This window comes from Haemaphysalis longicornis, unplaced genomic scaffold, assembly GCF_048455015.1.
Source record: "Haemaphysalis longicornis isolate Haplotype H1 unplaced genomic scaffold, Haemaphysalis longicornis Haplotype H1 scaffold_4, whole genome shotgun sequence".
In the NCBI taxonomy this organism is placed as follows: domain Eukaryota; kingdom Metazoa; phylum Arthropoda; class Arachnida; order Ixodida; family Ixodidae; genus Haemaphysalis; species Haemaphysalis longicornis.
This window is the reverse complement of record NW_027526361.1, coordinates 151171874-151190609: the sequence shown is the minus strand read 5'-3', so window position 1 is coordinate 151190609 and position 18736 is coordinate 151171874. Positions and strand designations below refer to the sequence as shown.

General features: G+C 43.8%; 1 protein-coding gene across 2 annotated transcripts; it reads right to left on the bottom strand.

Moving 5' to 3' along the window:
• Positions 1-1405: 1405 nt before the first annotated feature.
• LOC144179440 (uncharacterized) lies at positions 1406-15032 on the bottom strand. 2 transcript variants are annotated; one of them, XR_013324228.1, is made up of 5 exons: positions 13956-15032; positions 12177-12282; positions 11336-12100; positions 7965-8043; positions 1406-1824 (listed from the first exon to the last, which is right to left on the bottom strand). XR_013324228.1 is itself a non-coding variant. In XM_077707795.1 (5 exons), the coding sequence occupies exons 2-5, from the start codon at positions 12153-12155 to the stop codon at positions 1754-1756; spliced, it is 471 nt and encodes a 156-aa protein (XP_077563921.1). In that variant the 5' UTR covers positions 12156-12282; positions 13956-15031; the 3' UTR covers positions 1406-1753. The 2 variants fall into 2 exon arrangements, 1 of the variants encoding a protein (XP_077563921.1); XM_077707795.1 differs by having other exon boundaries at positions 11336-11403; positions 11903-12282; positions 13956-15031.
• Between the last annotated feature and the right edge of the window lie 3704 nt (positions 15033-18736).

The following is an 18736-nucleotide window of genomic DNA, read 5'->3' as shown; positions in this document are numbered from 1 at the left end:
GGAGCAGGATGAAAAAGGCGAAGCTTTCTCCGATACAAATGAAAAGTCCACACTCCTATCCGCCAAAGTCCAAATCAATGACAACACTGAGCTAACCGAAGCAGCATATTCAGATGACCCAATTACACTCTAAAAATCATAATCACCCCATTAGCTTAGCTCAGCACTTTGCATTGTGGACTTTGCGTTTGTATCGTAGAAAGCTTGGCGTTTCAACCTTGTGTGTTCCATAAACAGCGTTAGATTTTTTATGCTTTACAGTCCTAGAAAATCAAATTTTGTACCGTTTGCGCAGAAGCGGACAAAGTCACGGGACACACACCTGTGTGCCCTTACTTTTCATGTTTTTGTATCTGCGCCACTAAATCTTGCAATACGGTAGCAACAAACCCAAGTATCACTGTGGAAATTCAATCAGTCAATACAGTTAAACCTGGATGTAACGAACCTCCATGTAACGAATTCCTGGATTTAACAAATTTTTTCCAATCCCCAACTCCATCTCCATAGAAGTCCATGTATTTGTGACCTCCACGTAACGAAGGTGTTGCGGTAATCGACCTGAATGTAACGAATTCGCGGCACTGATCATTTATGATTTTGAGCCGTAACACTACTAAAAATTTGTAAATACAACGCGCAAGTTCTATATAAGAGGGGAAACAATATGGGGCAAGATGGCGGGTAGAACGCATACGATTGCAGCAAGCAAGTGCGTGCCATCCATGCGAGCATCGATGTTTTGTGACGTCTGGTGGCGCTGCCGTGCCGAACGGGCGAGCGCACTCTGGTTAGGCTGGTCCGGTAGGTGTTCTGTTGTTAGGCGTAGCGCATTCTCAGCGCGGCGACGTCGTGGGTATCGTTGTGAGCGCTCGCTGTGAAAATGAGCTCCGTGCCGAGGAAGCGCAAGGTTTTGTCTCTTGAAGACAAACTTGCGATTGTAAATGCACACTAAGAAAAAAAGGAGTCCCTGTGACCCTCTTTGGGGGGTATTTACTTGCCACAGATTTGACTCTTCATCGACCCCCTTTCGCAGAGTCACGCTTACTCTTATTGAAAGGGGGTCACACGGACCCCGTCGCAGTAGTCACAGTAGAATATGGGTGACTACCTCCTTAGAGTCAGTACTGACTGCCACGAAAGAAAAAAGAGAGTCACGGGACCCCTGCCTGATGATCATCACGACCCTGTAACAAGAGTTGTGAGGATGCCCCTTTTTAAAGAGTCCCGTGATGCTTATGGCGACAGAGTCGTGGAAGTGTATGGGTGACCTTCCCAGAGATGGTCAGTAATACTGCTGGTGGAATCATTGCAGTATATGTGCAAGTGCAATTTTAGCCCACATGCATGCAGCTTCATGAGCAGTTTCATACAAGTATAGCAAAGCAAACCAAAAGTACTTGAAAATTATTTTATTAAAGACGAAAGTGATACACATTTGAATGAAAAGCCAGCTTAGGGTATCACAGCTGTTTTAAATTACAAAATAACCAGCAAATAGCCTAAAAATACAGATACACTAAGAATGTTTTACTGCTTGCTATGGCTTGTCACAACGCAGGTTTGCTAGACTAACAGGCATGATATTAAATCACAAAAACAAGTTTTGTGTTAACCAGGTTTGCATACCTGCTGGTGCAAGGTTAAACTGGTGTGGAAATAAATTGCGATAATTTTTAAAGGCTTCTTTCCTTGTTGCTGTTTTTCTAAGGCAGACTTCTTACACAAGTCCATGAAGTCAATCCAGAAATCTTCACAAGCCGTGCACAAGCGTTGCAAGGTGTCCTCGGGTCCTGGCGTCTCGGACCAGGCCTTGTCTCGGACCTGCCAGAAATATCAATGAAAAGAAATTGAACGATAAGACAAAAGCAAAATGAAATTGTAGCCAGCACAGTAAAATCATCAACAACAGGCTAACTGCCCAGTGCCTGACAAAAAAGAGGGCGAGGAGCACACCTCTTGCCATTACATTTCCTTGCTTCGCCATTTGGCTTTTGTTATGAAATATTTTGTATGAGGGAACATATGTATAATGTATGAAGTTACATATGGACACCCCAGAAATGCAAAGGCTTCAAAAATTATTGCATCCATAAAGAGGATCTGAAAGCTCCAGGGAGGGAGACTAAGAATTTATGAGTGCAAAAGGCTGCTACTCCCCCCTTTTGATGGTATGAAAATATCTATGTAAAGCTTAAAGGCAGCACGATTAACAAAGCAGTAAGTGAACTGAGACACCTGCTGCACAAAGGGCATGCTCGACACTGCAAAACACTGGAGAGGTACAAAGTCTAACTCAAACTGTTCAGTAAAAAGCATGAGGCAAGTTGGTACATAGTTCTTAAAAAGTCGAGTCCATAGCACATGACATAGAAGATGACAGGACAAGCACTTGCTTGCAACTAAGTTTATTGAGTGCATCGCCTAAAATAACACCCTTTAATAGTGGGCCGCACAATGGTAACAAAGGAATCATAGCGAAGTTTCTAAATATTCAAGCTCATTGCAATACAGGTTCACTGTGCTCCTGTTTTTTATGTAATAAACATCTAAAAGCTCCCAAATCAGTGCTTTAGCTTCTTTTCAGAAGTCAAACTTGGCCCAAGAAAGGCTTGTACTTGCATGATTTGCAATTAGTGGGTACATGCAAAACGCCAAGGGACAAATTGGATACATCGACTTTCCAGATGGGAACAACACATCATAGATTCCCCCCATTCCCTGGGCAAAAACCGCTGGGTGTGCTGCTTGTTGCACTTTTCTTTTGCTTTTAGGCTTGATAGCAATTTGTCTGAACCTTCTATCTACGCTTCACTGATTAACTTTGACGCTTTTTTAAAGTTATTCAATACGCTGACTATATTTTCTACTCTGCATGCAATGTCTGCACCCCGTTTCGTTTTTTCCTTCAACAGTTTTTAGCTTAAGTGAAAGCATGAAGCACTAAATAATGCTTACAGTTGTAGTTATCTAGATCACACTTATTACTGATGGAAAAGAAACCTAAGTTGTCAGTACAAAGGGCACCACTGCCTTGTTACGTGCCTCGGTTTCTTCATGTTTTTAGTGGCCACAAGAAAAAATTTTAAACCCCTTGTCTATTTGAATTATTGTCAACGCGTTTAGTTTCCGTACCCTGATTTTTTAACTTCTCATAAAATTAAATTTGGCACAAAACTTGTTCCAAAGTTTCTAATTCCCTGGATGGGCTTTTCTGCACGAGTTGTGAGCGATGCAGTAAAGCTGACACTACAGCCTTGATGGGACATGCCACAATAATTAGTTTCCCTATCCCAATTTATTGACTTTGGATGTCCAACTTTTTGTTCTCGAACTTCTCATGCACTAGAGGGGCTTCTCTGCACAAATTCAGAGTCATGCAGTAAAGCTCACACCAGCGTTGATTTCAACTCTTTTGTTACCGCAGAAAATTGACCAGTTTTTAGGGCTCTAAGAAAACATTTCTTTTTGCTAAATGTGTTGGTTAGGCACATAGTGCAGTGGCAAAAATGAAGATGATTCAACGCCCTTGCTAGCACCAGTTGTGTAATGTTTGCATAAATAATGATCGCAAAAAAAAAAAAAACCCAAATCAAAATTTTGTCACCGTAAAGAAAAATGAAAAAAAGAGAAGTTGTGTGTAACAAACCACCAATAGCGGAAAAAATTTAGAATACGCATTTTGAAGGTTTACATTAAAAAATCCTGTCGAAGAAAAAATTCTAGTGCAAATTAATTTGTCCCCGTGGTGCCCACGTGGTGCTTGCACGCATGGCGCCCGCGTCTCGTGGTGAAGCCGAACATTCATTCCAAAATACACAATTTTGGATGGTTCTCTGAAATGGTTCGATATTATTAGGGGACCAACTTAGTCCCCACGTGATGTAAAACATCTTATTAAGGACTACAGCAAGCACCAGATTCACGGCAAGCAAGAGATGCCAAAAAATCCACTTGGAATTTAAAACCAATCTCAGTGGTGCATTTTTGTTGACATTCTGATCATCAATTATCTACCAGAACTTCCACTTGCGGTTTATTGTCATCTTCTGACTCGCTATGGTAGCCCTGCTTGCAGGAATAACTTGCGAAGCACTAGAATTGTGCCCAGCAAGCTTTCGCACGGCGAAAAGAGTGCTGCCTAACATTTTCAAAAAGGCACCATATCAAACCTTTTGGAGACTGCCAGAATAGACAGTTGCAGCAAGAAGCAACACTAGACCTCCAAAAATAGCCTCGTACTAACAAAACTGGCCAGTGAACAGCTGGCAGTGTTCAAGGCTGATTGGAAATCTCTACTTGTCTGAGCTGATATCCGATGACTTGGTGTTATTTTTTGAGTTTCAGCTGGAGCTGTTATCGCAAAAGTAGGGCATGAGTGAAGCGATATCACAAAAGGCGTTCTTTTTTCGAGGAATAGTAGAGGGCGACGGGGGTGCTATGGCAAATCGGCTTGAAGTTGGGTAACTGCGTAGTAGCACGAAATATTAGGTTTGCAACACACAAACAGAATGAAAACTGCTCGATTCCCGGCCACGGCGGCCGCTTTTCTGATGGAGGCGAAAAGCAAAAACGCCCGTGTGTACGAGATTTCGGCGCACGTTAAAGATCCCCAGGTGGTCAAAATTAATCCGGAGCCCTCCACTACGGCGCGCCTCATCGCCTGCGTTGTGTCGGCGCGTTAAACCCTACAATCAATCAATCAGAATGAAAACTGCTGGAAAGTGGCTGAAAATGCCAGGTCCACTTGATACACATGCGGGGAACCTTCAGAAGTAACCTTTCACAAAATAAAACGACCCTTTCTTCGAACCAAAGCTCAGTAGTGGAAAGCTGGTGTCATTTCCAGGTAATTATCATCTGTCACTGCCATCGGATTGCAAAACTGGCAAAATGATTTGGCATTTGGCTTGCTGGAAGACTTTTGGTCAAGAAAATTCCATGGTAATGCAGCATGACCACGAGTCACATGCTTTTTTATCAAGCGCAGCTGCAACGCTCCCTTCTGAGAAAACATACACACCTCACCTTGCAAAAAACTGCCGAAAATCTCAAGGTTGCCTAAACGTGTAGTGTCTAGACTAACCACCGGGGTACATGAGAAACAACTACAACATCACAAAATCGGCAATATAAAGCACCGATCACCGATCATCAATGCTGTATATTCCTGATATCCATGTTGTCATTTCCCTTGCAACTAACGCATCCCACTGGTTAGTCTAGGCACTGCAGTTTTAGAATCAGTTCTAATTTTCCTGCTCTGGCTACACTGAAATTTCTGACGGTGTTTTTGAGGGTTGAGCAGCATGTGTTGTTTCAATAGGTGCCATGGCTGCTGCGCTATACAAAAAAGGATGTCACTTGTGGTTACGCTGCATTACCATTAGATTTTTTGATCAAATGGCTCACAGAAGTCAAGTATCAAATGATGTCGTCAGCTTTGCAATCCGACTGCGTTTAAAGGTGAGGACTACCAGAAATTACACCGGGTATGCACTAGTGAGCTTTGGTTTAGAGGACGGGTAGCTTTTTTTCAGTCAAAGTATTCGTGGATGTCTCCGCATGCCTGACAAGTGCACTAAGCATTTTCAGCCCTTTTCCTGTCATTTGTTTCATTTCTGCATTGCGCAATTTATATTTGGCACTACTAGACAGAGAACTTCAACCCGATTTGCCTTAACGCCTTCGTTGCCCACTACTTTTCCTCTAAAAAAGCATGCCGTTTGTGATTTCACTTCACCCATGCCTTACTTGTGCAATAAGAGTTCCAGTTGAAAGTCAATTGATAACCTCAAGTCATCGGACATCAGTTAAGGCAAGGAGAGAGAGCTTAAAATTGGCTTCAGTTTTGATTCTGTACGAGGATATTTTCGGAGGTCTAGAGTTGCTCCTCAGTAAAACTACATATTCTGAAAGAGTCTGCCACAAGTTTGGTATTGTTTGTTTTCTAAAATGTTAGGTGGAGGTGCAATGCAGGAGGCTCATAGACAGGGTTCGTACAGGCTTCAAAAGCAAAAATTCAAGGGTTTTCAAGGACCACAAAACACATTTTCAAGGACTCCATCTAATGTTTTATCAGGAATTATTTATAACTTTTCCAACATAAAGCAAAAGTTTTTTATTGCAAAATATCTAAGCACATTAGTGTACATTTAGATAGGCGCTAACGGGTTCGTAAATGCTCCCCCAGCTTCATTTTTTTATTTTATGGCTGGTATTTAGAGGTTTTTCTTTTTTCTTGGTGTTTTGCTGAGACTGATTGATTTCAAAACTTGGTTAATGCTGCCTGCATCTCCTGCTTTGTCAGCAAGAGTATCAGCTGAAATTAAATCGAGCAAGTGTTGCTTCAAGGCAGGATGAACTATGTACACGTCCACCATTTTTACGTAAAAGCAAACGTCAATGGAGCGTATGAGGAACAGCAAACATGCAATGAGCAACCGTCCATAGACTAGATGGAAGATGCAAGATAGAGAACAGAAGCTGGCTTTCACTGGATTGCATCGTGATATAGATTGGATTGACAAATGCCTGCTCCCAATGTTGCTTCGTAATAATTAAAATCTACCAAACTTGTAATTTCACGCAATACACTGAAACTTGATTGTTACAATGTTTTTTTTACATTTGTGAACACCTTAAATCCACGACAAACACTTTAACTTCTTGTGAAAAGACAGGGCCATTGATTCTCTCCGGAAAAATCAAGGGTTTTCAAGGACCCTTTAAAAATTCCAGGACTTTCCAGGCCTTGAAATTGACACTTCTAAATTCAAGGGTTTTCAAGGTTTTCAAGGACCTGTGCGAACCCTGATAGAGCTGAACGCCTTTTTCATTTGTCACGCAACAGTTACTCGGGGATAGCTAGCTGGGCACTGTTCCAGTGCATCGCACCTCATTCCTGAAAGCAGGGTTAGAAAAGTGAGCCAGAAGATTATAACAACCAGCAAGTGAAAGCTTCAACAGGTGCATGATAGTAAACTGACAGTGAACGAGTTTTGTTTTCAGCCCCAAGCAGTTTTTGTCCCATCCCGAATTTTTACCTTACCATTTTTATTGCCCAAAAATTGTTAGACCCCAAAAATTGGTAGACTTTCTGCGATAAAAAGAAAGTTACCGCCCTGTCTGCGTGCCATATTCCGAAGTCTATTCTTAGCAGATATCAGCGTCAACGCCAGAAGTAGTGTACTTAGCGACCATCGTAATGCATACGGCAGCTTCTGGATTTTCGGGCCGTCTCGAGCGTTTTGATGTTCGGGACAGGTTTTAGTAGTAAGAAGCATCGCTTCGTTCACAGAAAAAGAATTACCTTTAAACTCTAGCTTTAATCAGCTGTCATGAGACAAATTCAACCAAGCTATTTTTCTTAGAAAACTGTTACTAAAGACAACTGTTTTTCTAGTGGCTCATTTTATTCATGACTACGTTGGCTGAAGTTGTTGAAATTGCAACTGTGTGAGAGCTTTCTATGAGTTGAATATGGGAGCTTTAACCTAATTGCTTGTAGTATTAGCATGACTAGGCTGATCTGGAAGACCATTTCGTGAGAAACGAGCGTTATCACTGCCAAAATAGCTTAAAAATACAAAACCCACCCACACATCAAGATATTCATTGATGCCAGGGTCCGTATTGGAAATTTAGGAGGTGTGTCACGGTGTCACAGTGGTGGCGTGGTTATCAGACCAGGTAGTTGTTTTGAAGGTTGGTAGCTAGCAGCTCACAATATGCCTTTTTTGTCTGCTTCTTCGGTTTTGTTTTTTGGAAGATTATTCGGAGCAAGATTATAGAGAAATCGATAGATGATTTTTGAAGACTGGGAACGATTCCAAGAAATTTAAGCAATTTCGCTGACACAACCGTTTTTCTAAAAATTCTAAAACCACACAAAGAAGCAACACTCAATTTTTCCAAAGCTCCTGCAAAGTGATTTCATTAAAAGTAATTACTGCTGTACTTACCAGTGCTTCTCTGAAGGCTTCGACACCACTTTAATTCAGCAAAACAGGCCGCAGGACAGTGTATCCACCCCTCTTGCATCTAATGATAAAAAAAATACATATCACTGACATGGAAATTACTAAGATGTGGGGGACCAACAAAAGAGTATAGAGGAGGCCATAAGGAAAAATATCCACAGGGCTCCAGCTTAACAAATGCAATGTGGTAATTGCTACGTTCCTCATATTTTCACGGTGTATTAAAGGGACACTGAAGTGATATGTAAACATTGCGGGATTGCTAGCGCAAATTGTAGTTCGGAGTCCCCAGGCCATGTTTCGACCACTCTAGGCGCGTTTACGCGATTTTATTTAGTAGAAAAACTAATTCGAAAATGCTGTCCTCCTCTCTTTACGCTCGCCCGTTTTCTGTGGCGTTTTCGTGTGACGTCAGGAGGGGATGAGCTGGCAATTGGCTGCGCGCTACTGCACGCCTCCCCGGCCTTCAGACAGAGTCAGTCGGCCCAGCGTTTCGTCCGCCGGCCGCCGGCGGGTCGTCGCAATCAAGGAGGTTAAAAAAAATTGCTTGGTCGCAATTGAAACGAAGCCAGGACACGTTTGTGAATGGAAGAATGTGCCTTTCTTTACTTGGTTTGTTTGCACACTGTATCTAGCTCCAAGTCAAGGCCGCTTCACACAAGCGCTGCACAAGCGCACATGCGACGCTTCGCTGACTGGTACGCCAGTAGGAAAATATAAGGCCTCTTGAAGGCGGGAGAAGAGTCAGCGAAGTCAATATAGGTACTAAGGAAATAAAATCAACTGATATTTTTACCGTACAGCGTAAAACTAGGGCGCCGGAAGCACTTTTTTGCGCTGGGCGAACAAGCACAGCGGTCAGGAGCACGACTACGCATCTGCGAACGCTTTTCCGTCTACGAAATGCAATTGCTAGACGTGAGCTACTGTGGAAACTCGGGCGACGCTTACTGCACGAGCGCAGTACAACAAATAGTCACCTAAGCTGCTTGAAATGCCAAAACTAAATAAAAGTGTAAACCGGTTGTACAATATATACCCTATATTAGCAAGGCTTTTCGCATCCCGCTTCGTGGCTCAGTGGTCTGGGGTGCTAGATATCTCACCGCAAGTGTTTTGCAAGTCACGAGTTCGAATCCCCGCGGGTACGTGCTTTTTTTTTTTGTAACTTAACTTTTTTGTTTTCCGCCGATGTTTTCTATATTGAGTTCACCTTTTTTTGCGCCGCAACGTTCCTGGCTACACGAACTAGTTCACAAAACGCGCGCAGGCTGGCACTGGCGCGCTAGCGAATTCTCGTTGGCGTGCTGTTGCCATAAGCACTGACTGCTTGCAGGCAGTGGGCACAGGCCAGAATGAACAGACCCTTGGCCTGGTGCGAACACGCTTTTTACGATACAGGCATGAGGGAGGCAAGCTCCAAATATGGGGGAAAAGCGCATGACATTTGGGCGTCTGCGGGTACGCGGAGGGCGTTCATGCACTGCGTAGGTCTCGGCTAGTGAATGCTACGACTACAAGCCGTCCTGGGAGGCTTATCTTGTGCATTTTACAGCCGACAACATGGCAGAAGCGCGGTGCGATGATTACTGAGATATTGAGAATGCCCATCCAACAACGCCATTGGTTATGTTTTACAGAACCGAAACCGAAACCGAAACTTGTTTGATTGCTAACCTTGGGCATCGTCCAATCACGGCGCCCCTCCTCCCAACGTCACAGCCTTAGTTGGTGCGGCCGCCGCAAACCGCGCATGGTAGTTTTTCTTCTTTTGCGCTTTGTAAAATATTTACCGATTTGTCAACCGGATAAACGATGAAAAGTGTGCTAATTTGAGCCAGTCTACGCAGTGCAAGCAAAAACGGGAGCTTGACAAATTCACTTCAGTGTCCCTTTAACAATTGCTTTATTATCAGGGTCTCTACTTCCGCACTACTTTCATTTAGCAGTATTAGAAGTGGAACTGGATTACAAGTTTGTGAAAAACGCGGAATTGCTGTAAACACACAGATGACAACGTCAGCATTGTTTCTGCAGCAAGCAAGCAATAACACATGCAGTAAAGGGTCCATAAAGACTGAATACGGCTTTGTTTAGTTTGAAAGAACTAGCTTTGCAGTACTTACTCGGCTCCCTTCCAAGCCGGAAATACATTAGTCAGAAATACGCAAGCAACACAGAATATTTTCAAATTTCTCACTGAGGCTTTGGCATGAGAGACACAATATGGGCTAGCACTAAAAAATGTCGACAGACAAGAGTCTTCTGCCGGCCCTGCTACATTAGAGTGGCGCTTCTCCACCAAGTCCTCTTAGGTGTTTTCCTACCATTTTCTGGGCATGTGTTCGCTTCTAAACTTCACTTCACATCAGACTACTGCCCTGGTCAATGAAGGGAGGAAAACTGCTTCTTCCTGTGTCGTGGCCCACAAAAATGATTAAACATATCAGATGTGCAATATACATAGCAAAAGTTGCCGCAAGTGAAGACAGAAGCCGCACCGCACATAGTGAACTCCGTCTGGAACAACTTCTATCTAGCCTGATAATTTTACTTAGATTTTGTTTCGACGGTAGGCCATATTTGGCCCCTCGCACCAATTTGAGCCCTCCGGGAAGGCGTTGTTGCACTGTTCCCTTCAAGTTTCAATTCTTCTATTGCTCCCTTTGTCAATTTCTGCTCTTAAGGCTGACCAGCCCTCCTTTTCTTCTGTCCCCTATTTTACCCTCTCCCAGTCTCCTTTGCCTTTGTGCTATCGAGAATAACTGGTTTGCATGTTTTCATTTATGTTGGTTACATTGCTCACAAAACCGGAGGGTGGAAAAAAAACTTTTCCGAACTAGTGTTTGCCGTGCTCGGCATTATTTTAGTGTAATATTGCCTTGAGGAAGCTTTGTCCACTGATCAAATCTGTCTGAATATTCAAATCCTCGTTAGGGTTTCTACAGCTGTTGTATGAAGGTTTCCACATATTCATAGTATTTCAGGATTCCTTCACCTGCTTTTCTCAACGGAATTGGCGGTGGCCAATTTTTGGGCCCGAACGTTTCGCGTGGAATGACCCATCAGTATTATGAAGCTTTGGTTTTTTTATGTGAAGCCTTTGGTGCGTAAACGAAAAGCACAAAACTGACACAACCTCTCTGGGAATAAAAAAGAAGTGACACCAAGGTTCAATTTTTAACAATTTTCACAGCATTTTCACATCCAAAGATGCCTTCGTGCAATAACAGTAGCCAACCGTTATTTGGAATTAATTTGAAATCAACAATATTTATGCGATCTCTAGGAGAGCAAATGGTGGTTATGAGCTGAACTGAAAGAACTAAGATAGAGACAAGTGTAATACAAACCTCCAAAAAGGCAAAGTACCCCGTGAGCATGGACATCCACAGGACTTGAGGATTAAGAGCAGCCATACCTGATAGAGCCAAAGGTGAAGGCAAAAAGTAAGGGCAGGAGCAGTTGCAACAAATGACAATTTTACACAGACGTCAACCGCACAAGCAATTCGAAGTCTCAAGGGCCAGTCCAAAGCAGGCACAAGCAAATTTTATATCCCCTGAAACCTACTACAAACCCGCATAACCTCACACAGCCATGTCGATGAAAATCTGCAGCCCTGCAAGATTTTACCTGCTGTTATGACATGTTTCAAATGCTGGGTCTTTCCATGCCAAACAGCCAAGTGTATGGTGCTTGACACTCTAACCTTTCTGGAAAAATTAATTGTTGATGCGAAGATTCTCTTGGCCTTGCAGGAGTGTGACACGTTCACACGGAACTCGGGAGAAAGGGAACAGAATGAGTTACAATGGCGAACGGTGAAAGGGAAACTTAGCACCAAACAAGGACACAAGGGTCAACGTGCAGCCCCCGAAATCCAGTTCAAGCGAAGAGAAAAACGGAAATGCTCTCACCAACACGAGAAGCCCCATTCAGCGATGTGTGCCGCGGGTCATCGTTGGTCCAGGTTGCAGCAGAGCATTGGCCCCCGAATGCGTGTACTGCTCGGACAAAGCAGCACAGGCAGCACCACGCCCTGCGTGGCAGGTGTGGTGATCCATCCTGGGCCGTGGCCACCAACCGCGGCCAGGTGTAGAACCGAGCCCGGTTGTCTGCAAGCCAACTCGCTCGTCTGGAACCTCTGGTACACAGAATCCGCAGGCCCATCTCCAGTCCTGGTTAGCTCACCAGCTTCAGAGTCCTCTGGTTCCGCGATCGGCCTCCACCCGAACCTTGTTCCTTGCTTGAGCACCTCCTCCTTAATTAGTGTAGACAAGCTGATGTGTTTATGGCTCTGTAATACAGTACATACAAAATATAACGAGAGGGAAGATGAAGACTTGGTTGCTGGATAGTTGAAAGAATGAGCAAAAGATGAGGGTGACAGGAAGAGCACTGAAGCATGTCTACTTGTGCAACACTGGTCTGCACGCTGGAGTAATGCCCAAGTGACAACATGTCTGGCAGACAATAATGATGCAAACAGGCGACTCACTAAATACAGAAAGTACACTCTGAGTGTGTGATCAGGACATGTAATATTTTGCACAGCTTTATGTCGGGCTAATTGGTGTAAGCTTTTGAAGGAAAGTTGCTCTTGTTACGATCACAGAGACGGGCACAAGAAAAACGTCCGCTTTCACGAGAAGATGGCGCCGTCTACTCGTGAAATTGTATGTAGTTTTCTTGTGTCCGTCTATGTGATCATAAAAAGCACAACCTACCTTCAAAAGAATATTTAGCATGCTCCAGGCTTCTTTTGATGCCTATATTAAAGGATTCATTTTGCACTGGGGCCTATTTTTTTACCTGCAAATATCGTGCGAACGTGACAATACATTCCAATATGCCATTCATAATGGCTTTTCCCCATAAAAAGGACACTAAACGGTCCCAACAAGTTTGCCTATACGGGCAGACCAGTGTTAAAAATGACGCTGCACCAAAGGGTTCAAAACGATTTACACCCCCCATGTACTGTTTTTTTTGTAGTTCGGTTTGTTATTTCACGAAACGTCAAAGAAGAAAACTACAGAATAAAAAGGGAACACTTGACACACTTTTGAATAGCCTGCCATTGCAAACTAGCGCCGTGTATTACAGAATTGTACCGCTCCGCCCAACAGTCAAATGGTTTTCTGCGACCGACGGTGCAAAAAGCAGCCGTTAGACAGCGAACACAACAGTAGCGCTCGAGACAAGCTTGACGTGGGCTAATGGACGAGGGCAAAAGGAGGGTGTGCTGAAGAATACGGACGGCATGAACAAGTTAGAACAGGCGCCTCGTAGGCGCTGTAAAATACCCCTCCTCCCCACACACACACCCCGAGACTTAATTCCCTACGAGGCCACATGTCCGCCTTTCACCTCCAATTTCCACGTATATGAATTCTGTGCCCCTGTGAACTCTACGTGAACTCAAAGACGGGCTTCGTCATTAGCTCGTGAAGCTTGGCAACATCAGGCGTTGTGGAACTGCCGTACCCGCTCGCTGGCGCGCGGCCCGAACTCTCTCTCCGTGTCCTGCATTTGCATACCATTTTCTCCCCCTTGCACATTGCCAATTCTCATCTGTTTAACTACATTTCCTGCGTCCTCACCTCTTGGCAACTTTTTTTTCCCGACAACGCCGCCAGCACACGGTCAACGCGTACGCTGTAGGGGCGCGTTGGCGAGCGAGTACGGCCACAGAACAGGGAGTACGGCAGTTTCACGACGCATATCGCGGTCCGCAGACCGCGAGCAGCCGCGAGGAAGGACGGTCGCGGCGGCGGCAGCCGGTCTCGCGAGCGCGATAGCTTAGAACAGTCTCAAATAGGGAGGAGGGGGCGGAGAGATTTCACAACGCTTACGAGGCGCCAGGCAGCAAGCAAACAAGCACAGCATATGCAACTTTTTCGGCATGTGTCCGGAAAGCTAACCGAGACAACTATTTCACTTGGTATTATTAGCAGGGACAGTACTCACGTGAAAAAAACACGATGACACAGCCTTTGTTCCGGCTTCGCATTCAACCGTAGCACGCCGTCGACTTGCCGAACTGAAGAACTCTAGTAGACGATTTCAGGCGGTGCGCAATGAATTCCGCACAGCGCATTTCGTACCGGTGTCACGCCGTTTCCATCCCGCAGCGGTTTTGATACGCGAATTCGACAAAAATGCGTCAACTCGAGCCGCTGCTGCCTTCGCGCCATTCACTGGCTTACTCCACTTGGCTCGCAGTGGATTCTATTGATTCGCGTTGTCTAAAATATTTGCATTTGTATTCTTGTTATTGAGTTTTAAAGCAAACGCTAGACAAAAGAAATCTGGTTCTGGCAGAAACTTTTTATATATGTACGTTTTACGTAATGTACACAAGTTTTTATAAAACGAACACAACTCAGTCACGTGACTACTTGGCGGCTTTTTTAAACGCACTAAAAGAGGCGACGCTCGCACACAGGTTCAGATATATAATAATTGTGGGCAACATGCATTAATCATTTAAATAAAAAGATTGTCGCAATATGAAGTAGTTTTTATTGAATAAAATCAACTACAAGTAAGGATTTGAATGACTAACACTTGAATTCTGCTTTTTGGTCGGGCAGCTTGGTGTAAGTTTACATGACATCTGAACACAGAGCTCTGTACGCGCGCAAGTGCGATGCCTTAAATCGATATGTACTTAATGTACAAAATTACTAGTGGCACATGAAGCAGTGAACATACTGCTTAATTGGTAAAACGCGAATGAGAATAACATCTGCAGTAAAGTAGGCTTTGTTGCACGACAACGAAGCTTTGCAAGAAAGCAGGCACGCAACATCGTGCATAGAGAGGCTGAATTGTAGAGCGGCAGAATTGTGGCGCAAAAGCTAGTTACGAACACGCCACACGTCCTGATATTCTCCCGCCTATTTTGTAGGGTTCCTGAGGAGGCCATTTAGTTGCGTAGCAATATATATTACGAAGCATAGTTTTATTCGTGTTCTTATTCGCAGAGCGTTATCCGGTGCACAGTTGGCAATGTTTTTAACGTAAAAAATAGACAACCCTCTTAAATCATATACAGAAGCAATGTCAATCATACTTTCTGCTTATTTCATCAACATTGAACAGCATTGCAGTAAAGACTTTAATTCGTATATATTAAGTATATTTTGTTATTGTTACATGTGGTTTCTATGCAATGTTAAAATATTTGCTAGTCTTTGCGCACTTTAGCATTTTCATTCGCCCATAGTTACCGACAATTGTAAGAACAAAATAATTTGGCTACCACAGGTATGGTGTGTATTGTAGATGATTGCTTTCTGATACGACATATTCAAAAAATTGTTAAAGTGAACCTCTCTATGCCCACTCATGGCACTTTTACGCCTGTACGCACTGCAGGAAAGCCAGCTTTATCAAATGGGAGGGCTTATGGTGGTGATGATGATGATAAACTCAGCGCAGGAAAGCCAACTTTAAACAATGGGAGGGCAAATTGTGGTGTCGTTGATAAAACGCGAAGTAGGAAAGCCAACTTTACAAATTTGGAGGGCACATATTGAAAAAGAATAATAAGAAGACGAAGAGGAGCAGGATGAAAAAGGCGAAGCTTTCTCCGATACAAATGAAAAGTCCACACTCCTATCCGCCAAAGTCCAAATCAATGACAACACTGAGCTAACCGAAGCAGCATATTCAGATGACCCAATTACACACTAAAAATCATAATCGCCACATTAGCTTAGCTCAGCACTTTGCATTGTGGACTTTGCGTTTGCATCGTAGAAAGCTTGGCGTTTCAACCTTGTGTGTTCCATAAACAGCGTTAGATTTTTTATGCTTTACAGTCCTAGAAAATCAAATTTTGTACCGTTTGCGCAGAAGCAGACAAAGTCACGGGACACACACCTGTGTGCCCTTACTTTTCATGTTTTTGTATCTGCGCCACTAAATCTTGCAATACGGTAGCAACAAACCTAAGTATCACTGTGGAAATTCAATCAGTCAATAAATATATGCTAAAAATGCTGTTGACCCGTGACTCCCATTGCAAAGTGCAAGAGTCCCGTGACCCCTCCCTGTTTTAAAGAGGGTCGTGGAGCGTAAAAGAGAGTCTTAGTAGAGTCTAAGAGAGTCATTGCAGCGACGACTCCCTTTGGACTCTCTTTTTTTTTAGAGTGTGCGGTTTCCGCGGGTGAGAAGAGGAAGGACGTTGCTGCTCGATTTAATATCCCAGCCAGTTCCCTGTCGACGATATTGCATTCGAAAGACAGCATTCGAAATGTTAAATAAACATTTGAGGTAAGTTGCGCTAAATCGGCATCTGCCGCATGTTTTTTTTTTGGTGTTCGTGATGATTTCCCTGGTGTTTACTTGAAAACTGCATGTAACGAAAACCTGGATGTAACGAAAATTTGCGAACTTTTTTCAATTTCGTTACATCCAGGTTTAACTGTAAATATATGCTAAAAATGCTGTTGACCCGTGACTCCCATTGCAAAGTGCAAGAGTCCCGTGACCCCTCCCTGTTTTAAAGAGGGTCGTGGAGCGTAAAAGAGAGTCGTAGTAGAGTCTAAGGGAGTCATTGCAGCGACGACTCCCTTTGGACTCTCTTTTTTTTTAGAGTGCACATCGCGACGGAAGTCTTCCCATGTCCATAACCCTCCTTTTCAAACCAAGTTAACGCAGCGCCTTCCGACGAGAAGTGCACGTTCTGAACGTTTTGTTTCAGGTTGCGCTGGTTGAAACTGGCGACGTCCGCAAATTTTCCCAGCCAGTCATCCAACTCCTACCCGCTCCGGACGATTGGCGTGGCCAACAGAGAACGCTAGGTCAGCACCGCCTGGGCTCTGTGGCGGATTTCACGCGTAGCAATATGCTTCAAGCGTCATCGCCGAAGAAACGTTTAATAGGACTTGACGGCCAAGAGAGAGAACATTGTAAATAAGTAAAGTTTCCTCATGACAGCATCAACTAGTGGTGAGGCCTTTATCATCGAGGAAGACGCCCCAGAAGGACATTGGGAGCCGAAAACTAGCAATCCAGTTTATGTTTGCGCTGATTAATAAAGGAACATTTATATTAAATTGTTACATTTTTTACTACACGCATCAATCATTGTGGTGAAACAGCGCGCAAAAAAACAGCGCTCGTGTTGTAGTCCTCTTCCTTCTGTCCTGGTTTTTTTGCGCGCTGTTTCACCACTATGAACCTGTACCAACTGGCCCAGTTCGCGTCATCAATCATTATTTCAACCAAGGTCATTCTCAATCATGAATCAGAATATGCAGAAGATAAAGAAAACCTTGTATTCGACGTTATGAGTCCAAAATTGTTTTCATCTGGCATTGTACTTGTCGCTAAGTGTTCTTTTGCATTGGTGTTACTTTTTAATTAAAAAAACACATCCTTGAGCACACAGGTCTTCTTACGGGCTTTGGAAGCGGAAGCCCAGCTATACTAAACAAATTCTTCACCTATACAGTGTTTTCTTCTCTTGGCTTTGCCTTTTTGTCTATTTGGGCTAGTAACTTCGCCAAACTGGTTGGCCACAATTCACACAGCATCTATGCCAGAACCAGAGCTCGACTTAGCGGTCGTGGGCTTGTTCTGAGCTCGCACCTTGACATTCACCTGCTCCGCGATATCGAGTCAGTGCCGCATGCAGTAGGGGTATGCTTGCTCTGCCACAGGCCACGGGCTAACTCGGCATCTCATCTTGAGACCTGGGTGTAGATACCATTCGAAATAGTTTTTTTGACTTTATAGCGGCGTCCCTTTTTTGTGCCGGCCAAAAAACACAACGCCGGTATTTTGCGTAATGGAGCAATAGAGCTTTTCTCTTCAAAACTTTGATATTGCTCCAAGCCTCATTGGAAGCTGTCAATCAGCCAAGAACATATTTAACATTGTCTTGTATTCCCCATGTTTAAACTGTGAAAAACATGTATGCGCGAAATGTGAAGAGTGGTGCGCGCTTTGTCTTACTAAAGTAGGCGTTCGTTCAGTGACTCAACGAAGTCGAAGCTGGTTCGGGATTGGTGTTGTGGGTATCGCTTACAAAAACATGAGGCGAGGCGAATTACGATTCCATTGACTAAAAATGGCGAAAGTCCGCTACCTGCAAAAAACATTTCACAGAGAATTTTTTGTTCGTTTAAACGTTCGAGTATTTAGACCTGTGTTAACCAGTCCAAGCGCAGTAGACTCCAAAAGGGAGACCCAGATTCTGAGCATCTCATGGTGGACACCAGAAATATGATTCAATGGTTCTTACCTGTAGGTAACGGCCGGTAAAAAATTCGTAGCGGTATTTAAATGTGGTGATGTTCCCATAGAAACAACGCTTGGCAGTACTCACCAATGAACGCTGAACTGCTTTATTGCTTTCATATCTTTCTTCTCCGGTAGACAGCAGTTTTTTACACGTCACACCTTCAATATTATCAGAGTTCTCTGTGGGTGGTGCTACTTTTTCTGCTCGCTGGTCACGTGGCAAGCCCTATTTTATAACATATTCTTTTTTGAAATGAGAGTTTTCTAATGCGCCCACATTATCTTCTCAAAAGTCCCAATTTCTGGCCGGTATTTCAAGCGGATGTGGCCCACAAATAAAGGAACAACTTCGGTTACACTGCTGTCAACGGGCCGGCTAGTGCATTCCCAAACCGTACCCCTTAAACGCCCACACGTGACGACGACGCAAAGCGCTGCCTGTAGGCTTGTGTACGCTTATATGCAAGTCTTTTGATACCCTGTTTATCCGCATT

What these genes read in the sequence shown, in the direction of transcription:
- LOC144179440 (XM_077707795.1), bottom strand. Translation starts at nt 12,155, where the DNA reads ATGGGCCTGCGGATTCTGTGTACCAGAGGTTCCAGACGAGCGAGTTGG. An exon ending in GAATGGGGCTTCTCGTGTTG is followed by an intron (nt 11,404 to 11,902) that starts GTGAGAGCATTT and finishes TGGCTCTATCAG; the next exon opens with GTATGGCTGCTCTTAATCCT. An exon ending in AAGCCTTCAGAGAAGCACTG is followed by an intron (nt 1,825 to 7,964) that starts GTAAGTACAGCA and finishes TATTTCTGGCAG; the next exon opens with GTCCGAGACAAGGCCTGGTC.